General features: G+C 42.5%; 1 protein-coding gene across 1 annotated transcript; it reads left to right on the forward strand.

Moving 5' to 3' along the window:
* Positions 1-1,397: 1,397 nt before the first annotated feature.
* ARGFX (arginine-fifty homeobox) lies at positions 1,398-17,400 on the forward strand. Its single transcript, XM_062181043.1, has 4 exons — positions 1,398-1,480; positions 8,551-8,660; positions 16,058-16,203; positions 16,873-17,400. The coding sequence occupies exons 2-4, from the start codon at positions 8,588-8,590 to the stop codon at positions 17,398-17,400; spliced, it is 747 nt and encodes a 248-aa protein (XP_062037027.1). The 5' UTR covers positions 1,398-1,480; positions 8,551-8,587.
* Positions 17,401-18,656: the final 1,256 nt, after the last annotated feature.

An 18,656-nucleotide genomic window follows, 5' to 3' on the forward strand; every position in this document is an offset into this window, starting at 1 on the left:
CCCCGCCTCAGTGCCAAAATAGATCTTGTCACCAATAGATAGTCATAAGTAAATGATAAATGAATAATATAAATGATAAATTAAAAATAATGAAGAATGAATGAATAAGACTTTAGTCTTCTTTTTTGAAAGGCAACGATATAGAGAAAGAAAGCGAGAAGACAGAGAGAGAGACAGAGATGACCTCAATAGCCTAGGCTGCACCAGGCTGAAGCCAAGAGCTGGGAACTCAAATCCAGGTCTCCAACATGGGATACAAGGGCCCAATTACTGAGCCCTCACCTACTGCCTCCCACAGTGCACTTGGCACTCTCTATATGAAAGAGAATAAAATTGTGTCCAAAAGAAAAAAGGAAGGTGAAAGAAGCAGCCACCATCAAAGAACTTGACAAATCTATGGTTACATCTAAATAAGTACTTTCAGAAAGAATAATAGTGACTACTTTTAAGGCTGTAAACGCAAGTTTGACCCACAATAGTAGGCAAAAATAGCAAGAAAGACTAAAAGTGAGGAATTCATTGTTAAAAATCCAAAGAACATTTTAGTGTTCCGGAGGACAGATACACTGATTAATTTTTGGATTTTCAAAATCAAGCATGGATATTTAAAAATAATGAACCTTTAAATCTTGCAAATAACGTCCCATTATAGGAGAAGAAAAGGGAAAAAAGTATGTCCATTCAAATAGAAGACTGGAAAAGTAAGAAAATACACACATCGGGGCTGATACAGTGGCATAGCAGATAAAGCCGCTGCCTGCATTGCCGGCATCCCATATGGGTGCCTCTTCAAGTCCCAGCTGCTCTACTTCTGATCCAACTCCCTGCTATGGCCTGAGAAAGCAGTAGAGGATGCCCTGCACTGTGTGGGAAATCCAGAAGAAGCTCCTGGCTCCTGGCTTTGGATCCACACAGCTCCAGCCATTGCAGCCATCTGAGGAGTGAACCAGCAGATGGAAGACCTCTCCTTCTCTCTCTCTCTCTCTCTGCTCTGCCTCTCTGTAACTCTGCCTTTCAAATAAATTTTTTTTTAAATTGAAAAAAAAAAAAAAAAAGAAAGAAAGAAAATACACACATAGATTGTACCAAGTAAGGAAGTAAAAATAGGTTCAGCTACATGATTAACCAAGATCCTATCAATATAAATGGATTAAAACCATGTTAAAGTACTCAGATTAAAGAGGTGGTTGCATCAAAAGACAAAGAAGCCTATTAGGATTGATCTAAGGTAGGCAATTTGAGGATGAAAAAAATAATTACAATTTTTAGTTGATAGTTGCACTAGACTCTGCACATACATTTATTGAATAAATATATGAAACGAAGGGTGAGGCATTCAGGGTGTGTCTGGGCGTGTCTGATTGGATAAAAATTATATTTAAATACGGGCTCTTCACCATCAGGACCCACCAAAGAAGCTGCCTTTCCGGAGAGACCCATCCAGCAGGATCGAAAGCTGTCACTCCAAGTGGATTCTTGAGTAAGTAGAGGAAGGTTGAGAGGGAGGACAGAATGGAGGGCTTGAGTGTTCTCAGAGGATTCCAAATATCAGAGCAGTGAAACGAAAGGATGGGGGTCCCTCCATTCCACTTACACTAAAGGGAGATGATGAAGGGTGAGGTTGTAGGCTGAGGGCAGAAGAGACCATCAAGATCCCACTGCCTTGTAAAAATTAAGGACTGAATATGAGGCTCCTGTGACTAAGTATGGGTGTCTGCTCTGCAGAGCCCCCGAACTCCCAACCTGTGCTAGCCTCGCCTTTGCGAATTTTCATCAGAATAGAAACTCCACCATGGTAACTATTTTTGCGGGTTTGGTTCATTGCTGAGTCACCCAGACCTAGCCAAGCATTCAGATGCGGAACACAAGCGCTAAATATCTGCTGAGAAAATGCAGTGCTCCTGCGGGCAATTGTGTCTGACGGTCCCCATTGCCCAATCGGGGAAAACATTCTGATCCAGTTGAATCATGTGCTTTGGTGTTTGTTTAATATGCTAGTGTGAGCTCAGACTCTTGGCGGGGATTTACAGACTGTATGCATGAGTAAGACAGATCTGATTCATTCCCAGTGATGCTCTGCTGGCTGCCCAAACTTTAAGTGTTTACGTCTCTTCATCTGTAAGAGGTTGAAAACAGTTATACATTATCCCGTGTATGTGTTGAGGATTAAATGAATCAGGTACAGCAAGCACATGGATGTCTGACTCATGCAAAACATCTCCAAATGCTATTCTGTGTACTATTATTATTGTATTGCACAATATTCTTATGTTGGGATTGTACGTTAGCTACAGCATCATTTTATTACTATATTTACTCCAAAGGTTATATTGAAGAACAGATGCTTAGTTAGGTTTAATTTCTTTTCAGTTAAAAGCCAGGCCCTGAGGCTGGCGCTGTGGTTAAACCTCCGCCTGAGGCGCCGACATCCAATATGGGGACCGATTTGAGGCCCCGCTGCTCCATGTCCAATCCAGCTCCCTGCTCATGCGCCTGGGAAAGCAGTGCATGATGGTCCACTTGGGCCCCTGCACCTCCGTGGGAGACCTGGCAGAAGCTCCTGGCTTCAACTTGGCCCAGCTCTGGCCATTGTGGCCATTTGGGGAGTGAGCCAGTGGTTGTAAGACCTTTCTCTCTGTCTTCCTCTTTCTCTGTCTGTACTTCTGTCTCTCAAATAAATAAATCTTTATTTTAAAAAAATCTAGCCCCTGGTTCATCCTCACTTAGTGCTTTTCAAACATGTTGGTCTTAGAAGCTCTTTACATTCTTAAAAATTATTGGAGATGCCAAACACCTTTTGGTTCTATAGGTGATATCTTTAGCTATTTGCCACTGTCAGTATCAAACTTTAGAAATTATAACATAATTAGTAATTCATCCCAAAATAAAATGGTAAATGTATTACATGTTAACTGAATTTTCCATACACACAAAATATAGTGAGATGAATGGCATTGTTTTGTATTTTAGTAACTTCCTTATAGAGTACAGCAAAATCTATCCTGCTTTTGCATGCATCTTTTGTTATATATTATTTTTTGTTGAAACATGAGGAAGAAATCTCATCTTATGCAGACACATTAGAATGGGAAATTCAAGAAAACTTCAAAAAGTTCATGGGAAAATGAAATTAAAATATATATTTTGGGAGCAGTGTTGCCGTATGGCAAGTTAAGCCACTGCTTGCAATGCCAGCATTCCATATCAGAGTGCCAGTTTGAATTTCAGCTGCTCCACTTTTGATCTGGCTTCCTGCTAATGCACCTGGGAAGGCAGCAGAAGATGGCCCGAGTACTTAGTTTCCAGCCACCCAATCAGGAGACCCAGATGGGGTTCCTGGCTCCTGGCTTTGGCCTCCATGGCTATTGCAACTATTTGGGGCGTGAATCAGTGGGTGGAAGATCTCTCTCTCTTTTAAATAAATAAACACTTAAAAAGAGAGATGTTTATTAAAAGGAAACTGATTTAAGTTCATGCATAGTTTTTTCATGATATGCAATTTCCATGACTTTTTGAAGATCATACTTTTTTTTTTTCTTTGTTAATTTTTTTGACAGGCAGAGTGGATAGTGAGGGAGAGAGAGACAGAAAGAAAGGTCTTCCTTTTTGCCATTGGTTTACCCTCCAATGGCCGCTGTGGCCAGCGCATCTCGCTGATCCGAAGCTAGGAGCCAGGTGCTTCTCCTGGTCTCCCATGGGGTGCAGGGCCTAAGCACTTGGGCCATCCTCCACTGCCTTCCCGGGCCATAGCAGAGAGCTGGCCTGGAAGAGGGGCAACGGGGATAGAATCCGGCGCCCCAGCTGGGACTAGAACCCGGTGTGCTGGTGCCACTAGGCGGAAAATTAGCCTGTTAAGCCACGGTGCCGTCCAAAGATCATACTTTTTTAAGATTTATTTATTTATTTGAAAGAGTTACACAGAGCGAGGAGAGGCAGGGAGAAAGAGTGGGGGTGGGGGGGAGGTCTTCCATCTTCTGGTTCACTCCCCAACTGGCTGCAACGGCCAGAGCTGCGCCTATCTGAAGTCAGGAGCCAAGAGCTTCTTCAGGGTCTCCCATGTGGGTGCAGGGGCCCAAGGACTTGGGCCATCTTCTACTGCTCTCCCAGGCCACAGCAGAGAGCTGGATCAGAAGTGGAGCAGCCGAGATTCAAACTGGTGCCCATATGGGATGCTGGCACTGCACCCAGCGGCTTTACCCTTATGCCACAGAGCCAGCCCCAGATGGTTCATATTTTAATAGCCTTTGAGATCATTGTGGTTATTCTCTGAAACTACAATCAAACATAAGAAGTGGTAGTATTCTTAAAGATAACTTGTGATGTGAAATTTAAAATTACTTCAGTCAAGCTTTCATACCCTATCACGATAAAATCCATCAGTCTACACTAAACTTTGAGTGGATCTTTTAGCTGGGCATGATTTTGTTAGCACTACATATTTATTGGTTGTTTGCACAATATTGGTTTACTGAGTTATGAAATGCTTCTGAATGTATTCCATTATATATCTGTGACAGAATGAGAGTTAAAAAGTAAAATGTCATCTTAATTTTGTCATGAAAATAATTTCAGCCTCAGGAATCTATGAAAAGATCTCAGGAAGGCCCCAGGAGCCTCAAAGCACACGCTGGGGACTGCTGCCCCAGGCATTCAAACTTTCGTAGTTGCTGCTCCCACTCCTCTGCCCTCTTTTTTCCTCCTTATCACCCTCCCCTCACCTTCCACCTCTGCCTTCTGTTGTAAACTTTTTCCAAGCAGAGTCAAAAATAATCCATATCCTCCTTCCACTGACACTTTACCTTCTCAAAGCCAATTGGTTCCAAGGGTGAAATGAAGGGACAAAAAGTAGGAGAAGAAACAAACAGCTCACAGGGCAGGTGTTCCAGCTTAGGATGCCTGTGTCCCATAGCAGAGTGCTGCTTCCAGTCCTGGCTACTCTGCTTCTGATCCAGCTTCCTGATAATGTACCTAGGAAGGCATTTGATGATGGCCTAGGTACTTGGGTTCCTGCCTCTTGTGTGGGAGATGTGGATGGAGTTACTAGCTCCTAGCTTAGGCCTGGTTTGGCTCTGGATACTGGGGGGCATTTAGGGAGTGAACCAGGAAAAAAAATATAGTTGATCTCTTATAGTGGTTCAACATTACAATGCTCTAAAAGCAATATGCATTCAATTGAAACCATGCTTGTTCCTGGGCTAGCAATCTACAGTGTGCTACTCTCTGGATGCTGGGCAGAGCAGCAGCCACAGCTCTGTCAGCTGTGAGATCATGAAGGGTGGCCATCCATAGTCCACACACACTGTGTTGCTAAGACAGGCTGTTCAGTAGGTTAGGTGGGTTAAATGCTTTTCAACCTAACAATATGATAGGCTTGTTGGGAAATAATCTGCTGTAAGTGGAGGAGCACGTAAATGGGTAAAAGTGTAACTGCTTTTAGAAGGACAAGCACACTGTGCTAAGAAGGAGCTAAGTGAACAACATGAAGTAGTTTGAGGAGAGCAAGAGGATAGCTTCTACAGGTGAGTCTTGTTTATACAGAGAAGTGACAGGTGAGTAGATGACTGGCTGTTAAGTAGGAGACATTGGCAAATGCCTGGAGAGAAGACGATCACGATTTGTTCAAGGAATAAAGTCCAGTAGGGCCAGAACAAAGCATATTTCTGGAAGTGGAGATTTAAATTTTGAATTCTTGGGTTCCTTAAAATTCTACACAAGAGCATGGTCATGTAGGCGAACTGGCTGCTGTCCCTCCGCCACAGCCTCACCCTTCTCTGCTTGCCCACGGCCCAGGCTTGGGTGACATCCTTTGACCGCAGCTGCCCTTCAGGCCAGAGGGTGCCCACTGAAGGCATGGACTCTGTCCAGGAGAAAACATTCAGGGAAGATGTGGCGCAGGCTCAAGGTCATTTGACGAAAACATCCTGTGGTCCTTGATGTGACAATGTCTTGCAGACTCCATGTCCAGGAGGCAGGGACACGCAGAGGCGTCAAAGAGCCTCTCCCCCAACCTTCCCTAAAGAAACCTTTTCTTTAAGGAATACAAACTTCATGCATTTCACAGTACAACTTGAGGAATACAGTGATCCATCCCACCATACCCACACTCCCACCCCTCCCCGTCCCCTCTCTCCCATTTTCTACTAAGATCCATTTTTGATGCACTTTATACACAGAAGATCAACTAAATAAAGAGTTCAACAATTTGCACAGAAAAAAAAAGAACAAAAACAAACAAAAGACCCTGTTCTTCAGCAGTCGAGACAAGGGCTGTTCAATGTCATTGCAAGCACTTAGAAATAGTTATAACACAATTCATTGAGGACAGAGATTCTACATGGGAAGTTAGCGCACAGTGACTCTTGTTGTTAACACTCTCATGTACGATGTCAGTGATCACCCAAGGCTCTTGACAAGAGTCTCTGTTAAAGCCTTGCCACCCAAGGGGAGAGGGAGGAGGAGAAGGGTGGGAGTGTGGGTGGGAGGGCTGATAGAGTGGGAAGAATAACTATATTCCTAAAGTTGTACTTATGAAATTTGTATTCCTTAAAAAGTAAATATTTAAAAATTAAAAAAAAAATTTTAAAGCCTTGCCACGCTAAGTCACACCAGTAATAACGCAGACCAGTAATCTCAACATCACCTAAAAGCTTGTTAAAAATGGTGGGTCTCAAGCCCTACTTTGGATCCAGTAAATCTCAGTCTGTATTTTAACAAGAGTTCTAGGTAATTTATATACTTATTAAGGTTCCAGAGATGCAAAGTTCAGTGAAAGGGCTCCAAACAAGAGGGACTTTGGCCCAGGCCAAGGGCAGCACTGCCAGGCTCCCTAGGCTGGGGTCAGAGAGGCAGTACACAGCCCTCCCACCCCTGTGCCACACTGCAGAGTGGCAGAAGTGTCTGAGTAGTACAGTTTCAAGGGCTGAATTACTTTTCTAAATGACAACAGATTCTGTCACTTAGCATTACATTGCATCAGACTTTGTGATGGGCCCTCAGGGAAGCCAGGTACTTCTCCTGGGTAACTCCAGGCAGAGTTACCCAGAAAGAGAAGGAGAGGCAGAGAGAAAGAGGTCTTCCATCCGCTGGTTCACTCCCCAATTGGCCGCAACAGCCGAAGATGAGCTGATCTGAAGCCAGGAGTCAGGAGCCTCTTCCAGGTCTCGTATGGGGTTGTGCAGCTTTCTCTGGATCTTCCCACGCAGGTTCAGGGGCCCAAGGCCTTGGGCCATCCTTTACTGCTTTCCCAGGCCACAGTAGAGAGCTGGATTGGAAAAGGAGCAGTTGGGTCTCAAACCGGCGCCCATATGGGATGCCGGCACCTCAGACGGCGGCTTTACCAGCTATGCCACAGTGCCAGCCCCAATATATATTTCAAAAAAATTATAAGGAGAAAATTTATATTCAAGCAGATATATATCATATTTATGGCTCTTCATTTTTGAAGTTCCAATTTTCTCTCTCATATAATTTCTATTCAGCCTGAAAAATTCCCAGGAGGAAAACAGATTAATTACTTATACTTTCAGTTGTACTAATTTTTTGGCTCCTCATGTCTAACATTGAAAAATCTGAGGTGCCGGCATCCCATATACAGTAAATTTTTAAGTAATCACAGATCACTAAAACATTGTAGTATAACATCCTTTTTTTTTTTAAACTTTTAGTTAGTAAATATAAATTTCCAAAGTACAGTTTATGGATTACAATGGCTTCCCCCCCCATAACTTCCCTCCCACTCGCACCCCTCCCATCTCCCGCTCCCTCTCCCCTTCCATTCACATCAAGATTCATTTTCAATTATCTTTATATACAGAAGATCAATTTAGTATATATAAAGTAAAGATTGCATCAGTTTGCACCCACACAGAAACACAAAGTGTAAAATACTGTTTCAGTACTAGTTATAGCATTACTTCACATTGGACAACACATTAAGGACAGATCCCACATGAGACGTAAGTACACAGTGACTCCTGTTGTTGACTTAACAATTTGACACTTTTGTTCATGGCGTCAGTAATCTCCCTAGGCTCTAGTCATGAGTTGCCTAGGCTATGGAAGCTTTTTGAGTTCGCCAACTTTGATCTTATTCCGACAGGGTCACAGTCAAAGTGGAAGTTCTCTCCTCCCTTCAGAGAAAGGTACCTCCTTCTTTGATGACCTGTTCTTTCCACTGGGATCTCACTCGCAGAGATCTTTCATTTAGGTTTTTTTTGTTGTTGTTTTGTTTTGTTTTGTTTTTTTTTGCCAGAGTGTCTTGGCTTTCCATGCCTAAAATACTCTCATGGGCTCTTCAGCCAGATCCTACTGCCTTAAGGGCTGATTCTGAGGCCAGAGCATGCACAATTTCTTTTAATATCTCCAAAATTTCATTTTTGATAATACACCTTGAGTGTTTCTCTATGATACAAAAAATGAATAATTTTCCAGTTGAGATAGAGGGATCAGGGATTAACTACTTGCACAAGGTCATATAGCAAACCAATCCCCTTGAAAAAAAAGCCCTTTTTAGTGGATGAATGATTTCATCAGCATACCCTTTATCATTAGCCTTCCCTCACAGATTGAAGAAATTCTGATCAGCAGAATGACCTCAGAAAATCCCCAGCGAGGCCCTTTTATCAACATGAACTTGGTACCACAATCTCCAGCTTATTCCAGTAAGTATAACTCTCCCTTATCCTCTCTCCTCTGAAAATCTTTCCTTTTCATGGAATTATAATTACATTTTGCATTTGCTTTTTTTTAAGATTTATTTTATTTGAAAGACCGTTACAGAGAGAGGTAGAGACACAGAGAGAGAGAGAGGTCTTCCATCCGCTGGTTCACTCTCCAAATGGTCACAATGGCTGGAGCTGAGCCGATCAGGAGCCAGGAGCTTCTTCCAAGTCTCCCACGTGGGTGCAGGGGCCCAAGGACTTGGGCCATCTTCCTCTGCTTTCCCAGGCCATAGCAGAGAGCTGGATTGGAAGTGGAACAGCTGGTATTTGAACTGGTGCCCATATGGGATGCCAGCATTGCAAGCCAGGGCTTTAACCTGCTGTGCCACAGTGCCGGCCCCTTGCATTTGCTTTACAACAGCTGTTGACTATTATATCTTATTTTCAAAAATATTCTAAGAATATTTCCAGCATTAATGGGAATTATATAACACCAATGAAAGAAATTCATAGATGACACAAAAATGGAAATACCTCCTATGATCATGGATTGGAAAATTTTACATCAAATGTTCACACTTTCCAAAGATTCAATCCAACCTCTATCAGAATACCTTTGGCATTCTATACAGAACTGGGAGCAACAATCCTAAAATTCTTGTGGAAGCAGAAAAGCTCCAAGGTATCCAAAGAAATCTTGAACTGGAGGCATCACAATGACAGCTTTCAAGATACACAAGAGCTATTATAATCAGAACAGCAGGACACTGACATTGAAACAGACAGACCAATGGGACCGAATAGAGATCCCAAAAATGAATCCATTCATCAACAGCCAACTTATCTTTGACAAAGTTATCAGAAACATCCCTGGGAGAAAGAACAGTCTTTTTTTTTTTTTTTAAATTTATTTGACAGGTAGAGTTATAGACAGTGAGAAGGAGAGACAGAGAGAAAGGTCTTCCTTCCATTGGTTCACTCCCCAAATGGCCGCTTCGGCCAGCACTATGCCGATCCAAAGCCAGAAGCCAGGTGCTTCCTCCTGGTCTCCCATGCGGGTGCAGGTCCCAAGCACTTGGGCCATCCTCCACTGCCTTTCTGGGCCACAGCAGAGAGCTGGACTGGACGAGGAACAACCGGGACTAGAACCCAGCGCCCATATGGATGCTGGCACCGCAGGCAGAGGATTAACCAAGTGAGCCACTGTGCCAGCCCTGAGGACAGTCCTTTCAATAAATGGTGTTAGAGAAACTAAGTTTGTACATGCAGAATTAACCATGAAACCCTGCCATCACACTTCTCATTCTATATCGAAATCAACTCAAAATGCATCAAAGACCTAGATATAAGACCTGAAACTATAAAACTACTAGAAGAAAACACAGGGGAAACATTTCAAGCCATTGGTATAAGCAATGTTTTTTTTTGATAAGATACCCAAAACTCAAATAACAGAAGCAAAAACAGGCAAATTGTCTATATCAAACTACAATGCTTCTGTACAACAAAGGGAACAATCAACAGGATGAAGAGAAAACCAATGGAAAGGGACAAAAATAATTGTAACCTTTGCAGCTGATAAAGAAATAATATCCCAAATAGATAGAAACCCAAAGCCAACAACAATTCAGTTAACAAATGGACAAAGGACATATGTAGATATTTCTCAAAAGAAGTATGGTCAACAAATAGATGAAAAAAATGTTCAGTGTCACTGGCCATCAGGAGAATGCATGTCAAAAACAGAATGAGGAATCATTTCACTCAAGTTAGAATAGTGTTATCAAAAAGGCAAGAAAATAATAACTGAGGGCCGGTACTGTAGCGTAGTAGGTTAAGCCTCCACCTGCCAAGCAACCCATATGGGCACTAGTTGAGTCCTGGCTGTTCCACTTCTGATTCAACTCCCTGCAAATGGCCTTGAAGGCAGTGGAAGATGGCCTAAATGATTGGGCCCCTGCACCCACATGGGAGACTCATAAAAAGCTCCTAGCTCATGGCTTCGGATCAGCCCACTTTGGCTATTGCAGCCATCTGGGGAGCGAACCAGCAGATGAAAAAACTCTCTCAATGTCCCTCCCTTTCTCTGTAACTCTGCCTCTCAAATAAATAAATTTTTAAAAAATAACTGCTGAGGATGTGAAAAAATAAATTATAAAATTAAAAATAAATTAAAATTATACAATGTCAGTGGGAATGCAAATTAATATGGACATTATGCAGAACAATATGTTCCTCAAAAAACTGAAAATATCTACCACATGATCTAGATATCCCACTTGTGAATATATACCCAAGGGAAATGAAACCATCATATCATAGAGACTTATCTGTGATAAATACTCCCATGTCCATGCAGCACTTTTCACAACAGCCAAGATGGGAAAACAATCTGCCTCTCTAGAGCTGATGGAACAGGCAAAGAAAATGTGCTATATATTAAAAATATCAAAATGCAACCTTATTCAGTCATAAAAATAGAATGAAACTCTGACATTTGCAGTAAAATGGATGGAACCAGAAGTCATTATGTTAAAAATAGTCAATCTGAACTCAGAATAATGATTACTAGTAGCTGACAAGGGGAGATAGAGGAAGGTTGGAGGTTTGGAGGTGCCAAAACACAGAACAAGTTCTAGTGATCCAGGGACAGAGTGGTAGCACAGTGGGTTAAGATGCTGCCTTTTATGCCAGCTTCCTGGATGAGTGTCTGTTCAAGTCCTGGCTGCTCCACTTCCAATTCAGCTCCCTGATAATGCACCTGGGAAAACAGTGAAAGATGGCCCAAGTACTTGGGCTTCTACTACCCATGTAGGAGATCCAGATGGAGTTTTAGGATCCTACCTTTGGCCTGGCCTAGCCTTGTCTAGCCATTGTGGCCATCTGGGGAGTGAACCAGAGGATGGTAGTTCTCTCTCTCTATCTCTATCTCTGCCTTTCAAATCGATAAATCTTTTTTAAAAAAAAAGAATTTTAGTGTTTGACCAGAATGTAGAATAGTGAAGTGACTATAATTCACAATAACATATTACAGGGGCCAGCACTGTGGCATAGCAGGTAAAGCCACTGCCTGCAGTGCCAGGATTCCATATGGGCACTGGTTCGAGTCCCAGATGTTCCACTTTCGATCCAGCTCTCTGCTATGGCCTGGGAAGGCAGTAGAAGATGGCCCAAGTGCTTGGGATCCTGCACCCATGTGGGAGACCTGGAAGAAGCTCCTAGCTCTTAGCTTTGGATCAGCCCAGCTCTGGCTGTTGTGGCCATTTGTGGAGTGAACCAGTAGATGGAATACTTCTCTCTTTTTCTCTCTGCCTCTGCCTCTCTGTAACTCTACCTTTCAAATGAATAAATAAATCTTTAAAAAAATAATGTAGTATACATTGAATGAAGAACTAGAAGATATAAACATGTTGCCATGCTCAATCGGTTTATGTTGTATACATGTGTCAAGCAATTGTACTGCACCCATAAAAATGCACAAGTATTACATATTAATCAGAAATCTAAAAATAAATTTCAAATAAAGCTAATAGATTGATTCAAATCATGATGAATATGCCACAAATACATGATATAGAGTGAGAGAGAATGTTTTTCTAGAAAAGTTCTGAAGCATAAGGAAATAGAAATAAAGTTCCTTTTCCAAGGCAGGAATATTATGACTCCACATTGTGGGAAAATGGGAGAAAAGAAGAAGCTCATTATATAGACTAGTAGTATTAAATGTATACAAAAATTTACTTGTATAGATTGTATCTTAGTGAATTATTTTGAAATATGTATTGTTATTTAACAATGTATCCTAGAGCTTTTTCAGTGTTAGTACAAAATGTCTACCTTTTAAAAATATGACTACAGAAAGAGTAGTTCTGTGCCTAAATACTAACATTAAGCAATCAGAATAGGACATTAAGAAAAAAACTCCATTTATAATAACATTAAAAATAATAGAATACTAAAAAATAAACCTAACCGGGGATGTGAAAGACATGTACACTGAAAGCCATAAGATGTTTCCAAAAGAAATTAAAGATATAAACGATTAGGAAGACACCCCATATGTATGGATAAATTTCTAGACACATAATTTACTAAAACTGAATTAGGAAGACATAGAAAAATTTAGCAGATCAATAACCAAGGTTGAGGTTGAGTCAGTAATAGAATCTCCCAACAAAATAAAAGCCCAGGATCAGAAGGCTTCACTGCTGAATTCTGTAATACTTAAAAAAAAATAATGTATTTGTTTTGAAAGGCAGAGTAACAAAGGGAGAGACAGAGGTCTTCCATCCAATTGGTCACTACCCAAATGGCTGCAATAGTGGGGGCTGGCCCAGCCCAAAGCCAGGAGTCAGAAACTGTATGTAGGAGGAATTAGGCCATCTTGCATTGCTTTCCAGCACTAGTAAGGAGCTGGATTGGCCAGCGCTGTGGCTTAACAGGCTAATCCTCTGCCTTGCGGCGCCAGCACACCGGGTTCTAGTCCCGGTTGGGGTGCCGGATTCTGTCCCGGTTACCCCTCTTCCAGGCCAGCTCTCTGCTATGGCCCGGGAAGGCAGTGGAGGATGGCCCAAGTGCTTGGGCCCTGCACCCGCATGGGAGACCAGGAAAAGCACCTGGCTCCTGGCTTCGGATCAACTCGATGTGCTGGCCGCAGCGGCCATTGGAGGGTGAACCAACGGCAAAAAGGAAGACCTTTCTCTCTGTCTCTCTCTCTCACTATCCACTCTGCCTGTCAAAAAAAAAAAAAAAAAAAGGAGCTGGATCAGAGGGGAGCATCTGGGACTTGAACTGGCACTCAAATGAGATGCCAGTATCACATGCAGTGGCTTAACCCACTGCAACACCAGCCAGCCCCTTCTACAAGATTTTACAGAAAGAACTTACCCAATTTCTCCAAATATTCCAAAAAAAAAAAAAAATGAAATGGAGGAACCCTCTGAATTCATTCTATGAAGTCAGCATTTCTTTGATTACAAAATCAAAATTACAACAACACCAGCAGAAGAAAACTATGGGCCAATCACCTTGTTAGATGCATAATTTCTGAACAAAATACTAACATATCTATCTAATCCAACAACACCTTAAAAATATTATTCACCCTGACCAAGTGAGACTTATCCCAGGGATGCAGGGATGCGCCAATGCACACAAATCAATAAATGTAATATATCTCACTAACAGAAAGAGGATAAAAATCATATGGTCATCTGAATAGCTACAGAAAAGGTATTTGATGAAATGCAATATCCACTCATGATTTAAAAAAACCTTGAAAAATTACGCATAGAAATAACATACCTCAACATAATAAAGGCTATATATGAAAATATATATATATATAATAAAGGCTATATATGAAAACAACCAACATCACTGAATGAGGAACAGCTGAAAACATCTATATGCTCTAAATCAGACAAGGATGACCACTCTCACTGGTCTTTGAGTATCCTTGCAATTATTCTTTAGAATTCTTTCTCTGGCATCTCATTTATATTTCTTTCTCTATGTTCTGATGATAATGCATTATTATGTTCCTTTTGGGGCATCATATTGCTTTGCTTATTCATATTTCTTGTGTCCTTATGTAGATTTTTGTGCATCCAGGCAATCAATTGTTTCTTTCTCTTTTAGAGGATAGTTTTTGTTGATTGAAAGCTTTTTCCTGGAAATGTGGCTTTCAGATATTGGTCTACTTTAGGTCTAGTTCCAGTTGGACTTTGTAGTATAGTCTCCCTATGTCTTTATTTGCTATATAGTTAATGGTAGTAGTGGTAGGGATATAGCAGGTTCCTGTGGCTCTGTGTGCTCACTAAGATTCCTGTTACATAGGTCCCCATCCATCTCCAGAGGAGAATGAGGAGCTTCTTACGTATTGGAAGTATGCTCTGCAGGTACTGTGGGTGTACCTGGCACACAGACTCACAGCCCAATCCAAGTGAGGTGCTGAGGTTGCAAGATCAGTGCTGGCACCAGGAGCAAAATGGTCTCATAGACCCTAAAGCCACTGTTCAATTCCAGAGTTCCAGGAGTAGCACTAATGTTGGTTGGAGGAGACAGGTCCCACAGATGCCGCCTAAGAGAGGGACTGGATCTATGAGAGAGACAGGGGGAGAGAGAGAGAGAATCATCCATCCACTGGTTCATTCCCCAAATGTACACAGCAGCCAGGGCTGGGCCAAGTCAAATCCAGGAGCCAGCAACTGCATTCAGTTCTTCCACAAGGGTGGCAGGGACTCAAGAACTTGAACCTTGATCTGCTGCTCTCTGGGTCCATTAGCAGAGAGTTGGGTCAAAAGTGAAGTGGCCAGGATTCAAACTAGCCCTCCAACATGGAATATAGGTGTCCCAAGCAGCCGCTTAGCCCATGGTGTCACAATGCCCAGTCCCAAGACCCTTTCTTTTTCAATTGAAGTTGGAGAGAAGTAGCACAGCACTGCCTTGGATTCCATAATGTACCTTTTTATGCGGATGTTCATCTATCAGGGCCTGCGGTTCATTTTTATAATATTTTATAATAGTGCTTTATCAAAAATAATCTTTTTCTTCTCTTGCTACTTTTAAAAATTCCATAATTTTTCAACCTTCTCCACATATTTACTTATATTTCATTTCTTATGGCCCTTATCCCAGAGGAGAAAATAAAAAATAAATTTAAAAAAAAGTCCCTTTGCCAGATGAGATGAATTGGGTTCCTGAAAAGCAAGTGAAGGGTGGAAACCAGGGCCAACCCTGTGGTCCAGTGGGTAAAACCAACACCTACGATGCTGGAATCCCATAGGGCACCAGTTCAAGACCCGGCCGGTCCACTTCCAATCCAGCTCCCTGCTAATGTGCCTGGAAAATCAAAGATGGCCCAAGGGCTTGGACTCCTGTACCCATGTGGGAGACCAGGAAGAAGCTCATAGCTTTGGTTTGGCCTAGACCCAGCCAACGTGGTCATTTGGGAAGTAAACCAGCAGATGGAAGACCTCTCTCTTTCACTCTCTCTCTAACTTTGCCTTTCAAATAAATAAAAATAAATTCTTTTAAAAAATAGTTAAAGAAGAGTGGAAACCTACTTTAAATAGCATATTATACTCTAGTGCAAAAAGATATGAGGTTTCTTCCTAGTTTCTAGAAGAAACAAAGTGGGGGGTGGGGGTGGGAAAGAAGACTTACACATTTCCTATTATGGACAAACTAAACCAGAGAGCAGCTCATTGTTATAGGAGTCACAGGCATTCAGAGCCAGCACGTGGGCTACTATCTTGTGGATCCCAAGCCTGATAGAAGGGAAGGCATGGAAGAAGCACAGCTGTGGTCTTTTGGGGCTGGGGGGGGTGGGTGTCAGGGAGGGGCGTGGAGAAATGAGTGGTGTAAGCAAAACCATCCTCTATTTTTGACTACAGGAATGTGTAAGAAGCATCAACGTACCTCATTCACCCACCAACAGCTTATAGAGTTGGAGGCTGTATTTAGCCAGACCATGTTTCCAGATAAAAAACTCAAGAAAGAACTAGCTATGAAGTTCAGCCTACCAGAGTCATCGATAAAGGTCTGATTCCCAGGGTGCGCCTGGTACCCCATCCAAACCACTTCCCACTGAGAAGCCTGGAAATCCCCTCCCATCACAGTAACATATTTCATTCACTGAGTACCTACAGAGCTGGTATCACACTGGGCACATGGTGTACGCCCAAGTCACATCATGAAGTTTTACACCTGTACTACAGCGTTCTCTTCCAGACAAATTACTCAGAATTCTCTGGAACATATCCCAGCGGTCTGTTTTTTCATAACATTATCAATAGACAAATAGCTCCCTCTGACCTCAGAGTCTGCTAAGCCCCATACAATTTTAAGGATTATTTCTCACAATGGAGGTCTTCTAAAATAATCTTTGGAATGCCCTCAGCTTGCATTCCCTACCTCTCCTGGATGCCTGAACAAGAAGTCTCCCTTTTCTAGAAGTCAGAGCCCTTTCTCTGAAATCGCAGCACAGCTTCTGAACCACATTCCCATTCTCACATTCTTCCTTCTCTGGGGCCCCAAACCCTCACTGTCCATCTGTTGACGTCATGCCTGCCTCTTCTCTCTCAAAACCCAGTGTCGTGGTGATTTGGAAGGGACATGAGGGTGTAATCTGGCTGTTTTCACCCTGGAGAAGCCCCAAATGCCTTCTCCCCTCTAACACACCACAATCTCCCCTCTGCCTTCACTCCAGGTTTGGTTCAGAAACAGGCGATTCAAACAGAAGAAGCAGCAACAGCAATCGCTAAAGCAACTCAACCAGGTCCTTCAAGCCGGGAAGACTACGCGCACCCTCCCCGGAACATCCACTGATCCTTACTCCTTTTTTCCAATGGTTTCAGATTCCCATAGCTCTCTTCCACCTCAGCCCTTAAACCCTTGCAATCTGGAATGGGATTCTCCCTTTGCAGAGAATCCCACAAATGATTTCCAAATGCAGGATCTTCATTTGGAGAGGCTAGTGGCCTCGGTTCCTGCTTTGTACCCAGGGGCCTGGGACATAGCGGAAATCATATACCTGTACAGTTTTCCTGATGAGGATGAGCTATCCAGATTTGCCTTCCACAGTCTATTTCACTATCTCTCACCCACAAGGCCCCATCTAGAAGAACAAGGTTCCACCTGTCTCAGAAGCTGGGCTGGGGAAGCTGTAGGTTTATCTCCTGGGCCACACTGGACTAATACAACAAGGCAAGGCTTTGCAGTCACAGAGGCGGACTAGCAGCTCAGAGCTTTTCCAGTCCTGCAGACTTTGCCTTTCTCTGATCAAATATTAATAAATGCTGGACCACTTGGGAGAGGTCTTTTTGCCTCTTCGATATTTCTCTCTCTGTGTGTGGTCTGGTTTTTAACCTAAATGTCTGGGTTGATGTCACTGTGGTTTCCTTGGGAATGCTGTAAAAACTAGAGTTTTATCCAGGTCTAACTCAGCACTACACAATCAGTCCCACAGCTTTGGAGATTGGGTGGGAGGGCAGGCATGGTGGGGACAATCACCATGTTCTTAAAGTTGTAATTATGAAGTGTATGAGGGGGCCAGTGCTGTGGTGTAGCAGGTAAAGCCGCTGCCTGAAGTGCCGGCATCCCATATAGGCACTGGTTCCAGTCCTGGCTGCTCCACTTCTTATCCAGCTCTCTGCTATGGCCTGGGAAAGCAGTAGAAGATGTCATATGGAAGACCTGGAAGAAACTATTGTCTCCTGGCCAGCTATTGCAGCCATCTGTAGAGTGAACCAGTGGTTGGAAAATCTCTCTCTCTCTGCCTCTCCCTCTCTGTAACTCTGCCTTTCAAGTAAAATAAATAAATCTTTTAAAAAGCTTATATATATATATATATATATAGCCTTAGGTCATAAGTTTTTAAGCAAGAAGGAAGCTGACACAATTATATTAATATCTGTCAAATTAAAATTTAAGGCAAGATATTTTATTAGAATAGAATATATTTTAAAATGATAAAATGAACAATTAACCTAAAAGATACAATAATTCTGAACTCATATACATTTAACTGCATATACCAAAAACATATGAAGCAAAAACTTACAGAATTCTTGGGAAAATTTAATGAATGTAAGATCATAATGTGAAATTTTAATACAACATTCTTTTTTTTTTTTTGACAGGCAGAGTGGGTAGTGAGAGAGAGAGAGAGAGACAGAGAGAAAGGTCTTCCTTTTTGCCGTTGGTTCACCCTCCAATGGCTGCTGCGGCTGGCACATCTCGCTGATCTGAAGCCAGGAGCCAGGCGCTTCTCCCGGTCTCCCATGCAGGTGCAAGGCCCAAGGACTTGGGCCATCCTCCACTGCCTTCCTGGGCCAAAGCAGAGAGCTGGCCTGGAAGAGGGGCAACCTGGATAGAATCCAGAGCCCCAACCCAGACTAGAACCTGGTGTGCCGGCGCCTCAAGGCGGAGGATTAGCCTGTTAAGCCTCGGCGCCGGCTTAATACAACATTCTTAAGAATTGACAAGTCAAAT

This window comes from Lepus europaeus, chromosome 2 (genome assembly GCF_033115175.1).
Source record: "Lepus europaeus isolate LE1 chromosome 2, mLepTim1.pri, whole genome shotgun sequence".
Taxonomy (NCBI): Eukaryota; Metazoa; Chordata; class Mammalia; order Lagomorpha; family Leporidae; genus Lepus; species Lepus europaeus.

What these genes read in the sequence shown, in the direction of transcription:
- ARGFX (XM_062181043.1), top strand. Translation starts at nt 8,588, where the DNA reads ATGACCTCAGAAAATCCCCAGCGAGGCCCTTTTATCAACATGAACTTG. An exon ending in ACAATCTCCAGCTTATTCCA is followed by an intron (nt 8,661 to 16,057) that starts GTAAGTATAACT and finishes TTTTGACTACAG; the next exon opens with GAATGTGTAAGAAGCATCAA. An exon ending in TACCAGAGTCATCGATAAAG is followed by an intron (nt 16,204 to 16,872) that starts GTCTGATTCCCA and finishes CCTTCACTCCAG; the next exon opens with GTTTGGTTCAGAAACAGGCG.